General features: G+C 36.4%; 1 protein-coding gene across 5 annotated transcripts in view; it reads right to left on the bottom strand.

Annotated features, from left to right (window-relative positions):
* The window catches only part of CPED1 (cadherin like and PC-esterase domain containing 1), a 269,600-nt gene that overhangs the window by 130,545 nt on the left and 129,240 nt on the right, over positions 1-9,815 (bottom strand). For all 5 annotated transcript variants that reach the window (XR_004682084.1, XM_035020998.1, XM_035020996.1 and 2 more), the window contains 4 exons: positions 9,238-9,405; positions 7,879-7,983; positions 6,160-6,329; positions 2,008-2,078 (listed from right to left, as the gene is read on the bottom strand). Coding sequence is in view for 4 of the 5 variants with exons in the window: in XM_035020998.1 (XP_034876889.1) it covers positions 2,008-2,078; positions 6,160-6,329; positions 7,879-7,983; positions 9,238-9,405 (514 nt within the window). In the remaining variant the exon portion in view is untranslated. The remainder of the gene's footprint in view (positions 1-2,007; positions 2,079-6,159; positions 6,330-7,878; positions 7,984-9,237; positions 9,406-9,815) is intronic.

Raw genomic sequence — 9,815 nt, 5'->3', positions numbered from 1 at the left:
GGGTTCTAGAGGGGAGGGGTGGGAGGATGGGTTAGCCTGGTGATGGGTAATAAAGAGGGCACGTACTGAATGGAGCACTGGGTGTTATACACAAACAATGAATCATGGAACACTACATCAAAAACTAATGATGTAATGTATGGTGATTAACATAACATAGTAAAATTTAAAAAATGTAAAAAAAAAAAAAAGAATCCATAACACAAGTTAAAAAAATAAAATAAGGGGTGCCTGGGTGGCTCAGTTGTTTAAGCGACTGCCTTCGGCTCAGGTCATGATCCTGGAGTCCCAGGATTGAGTCCCGCATCAGGCTCCCTGCTCAGCTGGGAGTCTGCTTCTCCCTCTCACCCTCCCCCCTCTCGTATGCTCTCTCTCTCTCATTCTCTCTCTCTCAAATAAATAGAAAATAAAAAAATAAAAAATAAAAATCTCCTTACTAAATACTGATGGAACAAAGGAATGAATAAAAACACTCAGAGTGCTTTAATCATTTATTTAAAGAGAAAAATGGTGGGAGTGAGAAAGACACAGAATAGCAGTTTGTCACCAGTTCTTCACTGGGCTTACCAATTCCTTCTATTGAATCAGTGGTTCTCAAACTTTAACATGCCTCAGAATCATCTGAAGGACTTCTTACAATACAGAGTGCTGGGCCTCATACACAGAGAGGTATGATTCTGATTCAGTAGATCTGAATGGTCCAAATTTCCCAGGTGATGCTGATATTTCTGGTCTAGGGACCATATGCTGAGAACCACTCTATTGTATTAAACCTTGATTTGTAATAGGAAAATTTTGATTTCTAAAAAGTTGTAGACACGTGGTACTTCTATTTTTTATTGTTATGTTAGTCACCATATAGTACATCATTAGTTTTTGATGTAGTGTTCCATGATTCATCTTTTATTCTTAAAATTAGAAGCATTTTCTTTTTGTATGATCAAAAGCTCAGATGTTCTTTAGAAAGAAAAAATTAGAAAAAGTAGAGATAAGTCTAGGAAAGAAAATCACAATTGCCATTGATGTTCCTTGAGGCCCATGTTGCTTGTAGTCAATTGTTTCATTTAACAACACACCATAAACATCATTCATGTCATAAATATTCTTCTGAAATATTAGAATGGCTTTACAGTATTATATTGGAAGTCTATGGCTTATTTTTTTTTACCCATTTCACTATTATTACAATAGAAGTAGTTTCAAATTTTTAAATTTATTTTTAGTAACTTATGTAACTAAACTATTGTGTACATTCTTAACTATTTCCTTAAAATGAATATCTAGGAGTGAGACTTCTATGATGTAAGAATAACTTTTTAAAAAAAGATTAATTAGGGGCGCCTGGGTGGCTCAGTCGGTTAAGCGACTGCCTTCGGCTCAGATCATGATCCTGGAGTCCCGGGATCGAGTCCCGCATCGGGCTCCCTGCTCGGTAGGGAGTCTGCTTCTCCCTCTGACCCTCCCCCCTCTCATGTGCTCTCTCTCTCTCTCAAATAAATAAATAAAATCTTAAAAAAAAAGATTTATTTATTTATTTGAGAGAGAGAGAGAGAGAGACAGCATGTGCAAGAAGGGCAGAGGGAGAGAGAGGGAGAATCCTGAAGCAGACTCTGAGCTGAGTGTTAAGCCTGACATGGGGCTCAATCCCAGAACCCTGAGATCATGACCTGAGGAGAAACCACGAGCTGGATGCTTAACTGACTATACCACCCAGGTGCCCCTGTAAGAATAACTTTTAAGGATTTTCTTATGTGTTGTTACATGGCCCCTTAAGGAAGGCTGCTCTAATTTATAACAGCACCAGTGGCAGAATACTTATTTCCCTACACTCTTCCCAACTCTATGATCTTTAAGAGGAAAGATCTTTTCAAATTTGAGGGAAAATAGCATTTCCTAGTTTAACTTCCATTTTTGATTGCTAATGAAGCTAAACATTTTTCTTATATATTTTGGGGGCCACACAATACTTATTTTCATGTCGGAAGAAGTGAGATGATACCTTTTTACCTTTTTTATTTCTCGTTGCATCAAATGGCACTTGTGGTTTTTCAGTGTTCTCATCCTCTGTGAAAGAATGCCTGCAAATGCAATGCCAAACAAGTCTGGATCAATGAAATGAACAAAATTCATGGAAATTACATCTAATGCACTATTTTATTTTTCTGTGTGGGCACAGATATTTTGATGAACACAAAGAAACACTTTCTGGATTTCATTCCTCAAGACTAGCAATCTGGCCTCAAGTGAGGTGGGTGGAAATCTCATCATCTCTAATCAGCAGAAGCACATTTGAAGAAAAGCAGGGCAAAAAGTCACTCTTCCTTCCAAAAGTGAGCAGTCCCTGATAGCCTGGGTCCAACAGAAGTGAATTGGGAACACACATTCTTATTGGAATCTGTTTGGCTAAAATCACACAGTCTTGAAGCAAGAAGTCCTGGAAAGTCTGAGACACAGACTCAGAAGAACATACACATAATCTAGGAAACGTAAGGGCGCTACACAGAAAATGACCTATGTTTTGCCACGTCTTCTCTCCTCAAATGCTGACTAACTGTACTTAATGGTAAGGGTTAGTTCCTCTCGGTGTGTTTGCCTCATGTTTTTCTGTTGTGTAACTAAGTGCTTGGCCAGATCGCTTTTGAACTCCAAGTTGAGACCAAATAATCTAAACTGCAGACCGAAAACTTGCTGGTCCTGATGACGGAGAATACGGAGCAGGATGTGGTTGGACTTTCCTGGGTTGTACTCTGATTCTTTCTCCATTTCCATTGCAGCAGAATGGAGAGAATATCACTGGCCTGATTTCACAGCGATGCTATGAGGATGAAATCAGATGCTCTGTGTTAAGTTACGTTTTATAAATATTTATTGTCCCAGATATTGTGCTGGGCACTGTGGTAGAGAGGAGATGAATAGGCATATTCAGTTCCTTCAAAATAGAAACATCAGCAAATTACGAAGAATCAAGGAATTAAAAATATTGCTGATGTGGGAAGGTGTGATAACTTTATTGCAGTTTTACTTGCAAAGAGTCTTTTCTTTCTTTGATGCATACGATGAAGTATTTAGGGGTGAAAAAAAATGTCTAGGACTTACTTTAAAATATTTCCCTTCTCCCAAGGAATGAAGAAACAGATAAAGCAAGCATGGGGTGAGATATGTTTAGATGAAGGTTGACTGGGTGCCAGGCCAAATTAAAAAAAAATCTCTGAATTCATGTGAAGCAAAAACTCTAAGTGAAGCTCATAAAAGATAAATCCCTGAAATGCACATACACTGAATTACTATCTTAATGGAGTAAGATGCTTTGTATGGTTAAGCATCCTGAAGCAATTCCTTATGCGATTTTGTGAATAAATTATTTGTTTTAAAAAATGTGACTTTTTCATGGAAAGCCTATGAGGAGAGCAAAGTACACTTGCAACTTTATTTCTTGTAAAGTGAAAACTAGCAGATGATGCACAAATATTGATTTTAATATTTTCATTCTGTTCAGATTTACACTAATTCTGTTGGGACCTCTGGATTCTAAGCCTCAGGGCACAGACATACATCACTGTCGCTTTTTCTGACCATTGCTTTTCTGACTTTATCTCTTCTCACCTCGTTGTTCTAAGCAAATGATCTTTATCTAGAAGGAAGCATGGGAGCACCTGGCTGGCTCCGTCTGGGGAGCAGGTGACTCTTGATCTTGGGGTCGTGAGTTCAAGCCCCACACTGGGTGTAGAGACTGCTTAAATAAATAACTAATTTTAAAAAATAAAAGGAAGCATGAAGTCATTAATCCCCACAGGTGGCATAGGTATGTAAAATTGGCTTTTTCTATAGAAAAAGCTGGAGGTGACCATTGTGAAGATAAGGACAATGACGAATGACTACACCTGACCTTCTGTCTACAGGCTATACTGGAATAAAGCAGTGGACCTTGGACGTGAGGCCAGGGTCCTAATCCCTCCTCTATTTCTCTGGGCTGTGTGGCTTGAGCAAATGACCCACCTTCTCGGCATGGTTTCCTCATCTGGAAAATGTGTATGATATGCATCCTCCTTGTAACAAGCAGGATGATAATTAAATATACATATACTCACAGGTAAATCTGAAGATAATTAGAATTGAGTATTCTTTCTTGGAACATTCTCAGAGTGATTTACCTAACTGCTTTTTGAGAAAGATCTAAAATTTAATGTTCTCAGTGTTAACTTAGATAAATCTTTCGAACTTGTCTTGCTTTTCCTACAAAAGAAAGAAAAAATGTTTCCTCCACTGTAGATCCTAAAGTGACCTTAGGATGGTAGAGAAACGTGAAGAGCCAATATTAATATCTACTACCTCCTTGCGCTGCAGCATACCACATACCATGTAGAATTATCTTATGTAATTCTTGTGAAGTAATATGTGGTAGGTAGTATAATCCTTATTTTACAGATGTGGAGATTGAGTCTCAGAGGTGTCAAAACTTTAGCTGCTCTAATTAATTAACTCTAGGATTGGGATATTTGAATCCATGTCTGTCTGATTCAAGAAAGTCCTGACCCCTTCTACACTGACCACTTTCAACACTGACCACTAATAAACTCCCTTATTCAAAGGTAATCAGTTAGGGTTAGGCTTAGGGTTTGGGTTAAATGCAGTATTCTGAATTTAGGAAAAGTCCCTTCCTTAACTTTACACCATATATGGAGCTTGAGAAAAACTTGTTGGGGAACACATTTTCCAAAACTTGTATATCTCAAGGGAATTTAGTCAAAGTTAAAAACAGTACCTAAATTGGCTCCTTGGTAAATCAAGTCTGCTATTCCCCACTGATAATGACGAATGAGACAGATTTGAATGACTTGAGTGAGGGCGAAGAACAAACAAATGGGCACTGAGCTCTGTTATTTGAAATTACTTTTCAAACAAATAAAGGCTTCTGTCAGGCTTACTACTTCTGAGCATTGAGGGAATAAGGCCAACTTCATAACATCGTGGCAATTAAAGTGAGTTCTGATCCTGGGAAATGTCCTAAGAATTCTTCAAATATACGATTATTTGTATTTTTGAATTGTAAAAAAAAATTCTTATGGAAATGCTTTCCTTACTTCCTGAGGCAGAGGGAAATGAAGACAAGTCAGGAGAACCGAAGCCGTTCCTTCCTGAGAGGGACTGCAAGAGACATAAATGATTATGGCATGGCCCTTTCGTCTTTCATCTCCCTAGGAGGTTTAGGTTTGCTTCTGTTTTCCTGGCAGTAAAAGTCAAATATTCCCTGAATTCCATCATATAAAAGAGAAGGCGACTTAGCCAGTGCCTTGGGCCCTGTTCCTTCTCAACAAGGACAGATGTGAATATATTCACCTTGGCCTATCCTCTCTCCCATCCCCTCATTACCACCTCTCATTAGAACGGAAGTGGAAATGGGAGGTCAAATGTTTCCCTCTGAGATTCTACCTTCTAAAAAAGAAAAGTTCTATTCTTGTGGCAGGGATAGACATATTTGGAAATTTGGCTAGATTTTGCCCAGAATAAAGTCACGCCTCAAACACTCTCTAAATAAATGATCATACCATCTTGGGCTCCATGCTGACTGATGGTTCATTAAAAAAAAAAAAAAAAAAAGTCACCTAATTCCTTCTGTCTGATGCTCCCATAATTCAAGGATATACATCACAGAATGAAATGAGATTGAAACTTTTAATTTTAAACATTACTCTGTAGTAGAGTCAAGTCCTATTGGTTTAAAAAACTGTTGGATATGGGGCACCTGGGTGGCTCAGTCGTTAAGCGTCTGCCTTCGGCTCAGGTCATGATCCCAGGGTCCTGGGATCGAGCCCCGCATTGGGCTCCCTGCTCGGCGGGAAGCCTGCTTCTCCCTCTCCCACTCCCCCTGCTTGTGTTCCCTCTCTCGCTGTATCTCTCTCTGTCAAATAAATAAAATCTTTAAAATAAATAAATAAAAAATAAAAAATAAAATAAAAAACTGTTGGATGTGTTCTTATTACAGTGTTTGATGACCACTAGGATTGTTATGGTTTCAGTGCTTTAAAGAAACTTATTTTCCAGAGCACAAATATTTGGACACATTTCTTTTTGTTGCTTTCTTTAATGTAGGCAAAATCTTTTGAAATCAATCTTTAGAGAATTTTTGGATTGCACAATTCAAATTTGTGGCTATCTTACCATTCCAGTGGATGTAGCTGTGCCTTTTTATTCAGGAGCTGAAACTGTTCAAATACATTTATAAGAGACCAGCATTGAGTCAGGATTGAACCAGGTCGTCCCACAGGATTTGCCCTATCATAAAATTCACGCATCAAAGATCGAATCCTAGGAGTAGTAGATGGAAAGAGCTGAGAAGAAATATTCAAAACCAGAATATCAGAATAAGTTATGGAAAATAACTGAAAAGGTATCATTACTAGAAAAGGCTTTCTATTTTATTCAGCTATTTCAAAAAATCAGATATTTATTTAAAAACCAATGGTCAGTATCATAATTTTCTGTGCAGTTGTCAAGGTAAATGGCACTTTCTATCAGGAACTAATTTTATTGATCATATTTCCAAACATGGTGAGTTTTCTTTCTCTTTTCTTTGAATGAAAATGGTTATTTCCTTCCTATCGATAGCTGAGAACAGCTGAATGACAGAGTGACTCAGGCAGTAGGAAGAATGGGGAGAAATCATTTGGGGTTACAAGTGAACTTTGTCAGGGTGAGAGATATTAATCCTATGGAAAAAAATCTATGGTTATCCTCTTTCTACTCTGAGAGTCAGGAAATTGGGGTTTGTCCTTTTTCCTGCAAAATAATTCTTCAGTTTTCACACTGTGCCAAGAGACTTTCTCTACATTCACAATATCTCAAATTATGAATTCCTCAGGAATGAGACCTCTCTCTCTATCTTTGTGGAGTTTTGAGCCAACTGTGACAAATATAATACTATCTTTAAATTAATTAAAATAATCCATCAATTAAATTATTATCTTTGGGGCAAAAGCTTACTTTGAACCCTCTAAAATAGAAGTCTAAATTATAGAAACAAGTGCCAAACATTCATTAATTAACTTAGTAAATTGGTTATAACTCAGACAAGTAGCATGTGAATACATGCTATTTTTTTAAGTAAGAAATAAATGTCTGATCCAAACAGATTAATGATAAATTATCAGTGGACTTTGAAAAATGCTGTTTTAACAAGGTATTTTGAATAAGCAAATCTTAAGTGGAAAAATAGAAATCTATTATAGTCCATTTAGATAAGTGGCAGAACTAGAAACAAAGCAAGTACTGAACATACACACATACATGTAATAAATTATATTGATAGTGACCTTCCATATTGACCAATAAATTCACAGAACCCAAGAAAATACAGAGAAGGGAAAACAAATGTCAGGTTTTTTGTTTTTTTGTTTTTTTGCCTAGTTATCATAATTATTTACGTTTTCCTTCTTTGAAGTTTGCTATAGAGTTGCAACAAATTTAGATTTAGGCTGTTTTCTAAAATGTGGTTACATTCAGTAATATTTGATTTTACACAAACAAAAAGGGCACGATGAGCAGAAAGAAAGTTTTGTTCCACGCACATGTCTCAAAGTTAAAAGCTAAACTTCTCTTGTAAAATGTGGACATTTTCCCTCTCAGAACAGTCATATACTGGCAGCTATGCTGATCTTTTATCCTTTTACCTTGAATAAGTCATGTATTATTTGCAAACTCTTAAAGAATATGGGTTCTGCTCATTTTAATATTTAGATGTCTGCAAAGAAGAAAAAAGCTTACAAAGATTTCTCTTTCTTAAAGAAAAATCTTCACCTAGTTTGAAGCAAAAATCAAATAGTTTATGGCTGATTTATAAGCTCAGTAATCATGAGGAATCAAATGTCACTTTTGTTTTACCAGTTTGAATTGCCCCAAATTCCCAAGTTCCTTTGTGAAAGTCATAATTGAGTTGATCTCCTCTAAAGACAGGCATTGGTTTTGTTCCTTCTGATAGTTTTCACCCTATAATGAGGGGAGGGGAACAATTCTTAAGCAATTGTTACAAAATCAAATCATGTTTAGTCCAATTGCCCCCCACTTTATAAACCAATCAAAGTTTGAACTCAATAAACAGCTGAGCTAATTAATGCCAAATCACGCATAGTAACTTCAGCTTGTCACAACAGTGTCTGGCTCTAAGAAAATTTCATACTTGACAAAGAGGACCTGAATGGAATTGCTCAGTAGGGCGTTGGTGGTAAGGTTGGGGAGATGAGCCCAGGAGGGTAGACTGTGTGTGACAATTTGGGAATGTAGGAAGCATCTCCTTCAGCCTTCAGGGTACCAGAGATCAGAGGAGCAGGTGAACAGGGGAATTTCATCTATGGGACATTAAAATTTTGGAGTTTGTGGATTCTAATAAACAGTCCCCCTGCCCCATTTTTCCTCACATCCATTTTTTTCTGAGGCATTCTTGAGAGGAGAAGTTGCACATACCTACCACTACTTCTGGATTAAGTGGTTCTAACGGTTTTAATGATAGTCCACTCACTAATGAAGGAAAACAGGGAACTAGATGAAAAAATTAATAAAATCCAGAGGAAACAGCAGTCTATAAAGTCATGTTCTATTTCTCACAAACAACTCTCCATAGAGCATCAAAGTTTGTTTGTGAGAACTTTCACATCCCACTCTCCCAAATTCTCCAAACACAGGTTTTAAAACAGAAAGGTACATAGAGAATAATACCGTACTTAATCATCTGTACAGATTTTGATGCATCAAAAAAACTTGTTTAACACGCCATAAAAATTAACCAGTGCTACTATGAAGCACTACACCCTAATCAGCAGCAGCTAAGCGAAGATGTGAACCAGATGTGAATTCTTTAAAAATTAGTATTCTAACTCCTGTCCCTTGATGTCAATCTAGAACACTCACTGCTCTTCTAGACTGCCTCCAAAAAATTCTACTATTTCTTTTAAAGTATTCTAAATAACATCTAATATGTATTATTCATAATATCCACAAACATTCCTTAGGAGTTAGGAACTTCTTTATTTTAACCCATCACTGCATCACAGTCCGTTACTCATACTTAGTTGACATAAAATAGTCTTGGGCTTCAGGTCAGAAAAATATAAAAAGGTGTAATATAATGGATACCAAATCATTTCAAATGCATTATCAATTTGCTTAGCTACACAATAAAGAAAATGGCACCTTTCAAAGAATGACTTGAAAAAGAAATCTGTCACTTAAAAAATACACACTTACCTTAAAAACACCTGATCTATAAAGTCCCTGAAATATCTCAGAAAACATTGGAAGTGAAGATTCATTAGAGAAGAGAAAATTGAAAGTATCTTGTAAAAGGAATTCTTCTGTATTTTGGTCCTCAAAATCCATATTATCATCATCTTGAAAATTTAAATGTTCATGCACCTGTGAAAGAGTAAAAGCACAGTAAATATTTTTCGTTGACTTTTAATGCAGTGAAATCAGTTCTAAGACATGATTCATTCTTGTTGGATTGTAGATCAGAACTGACATCTAGTGGCCTTTTTGGAGGTCAACAGCTTTATAAAATACAAGTAATGTTCTTTTGAAGATACAGTTTTTTAAATGAAAAGTAATGGATTATAAAGTCACAGTAATTTATCTTGAAACTCTTTACTGTTGAAGAATTTTCATTCAGGAAAGATAACATATGACATTTCCGAACAATAAATTTTATTTTTATTTTATTTATTTTATTTTATTTTTTACTATTTTTAGATTGTATTTATATTCAAGTCAGTTAACATATATGGTGCTGGGAAAACCAGACAGTAACATGCAGAAGAATGAAACTG

Source organism: Mirounga leonina, unplaced genomic scaffold (assembly GCF_011800145.1).
Source record: "Mirounga leonina isolate KUSES-001 unplaced genomic scaffold, KU_Mleo_1.0 Mir_174, whole genome shotgun sequence".
NCBI classification, from domain to species: Eukaryota; Metazoa; Chordata; class Mammalia; order Carnivora; family Phocidae; genus Mirounga; species Mirounga leonina.
Note: the sequence above shows the minus strand (reverse complement) of the source record. Positions and strands in the feature narration are given on the sequence as shown.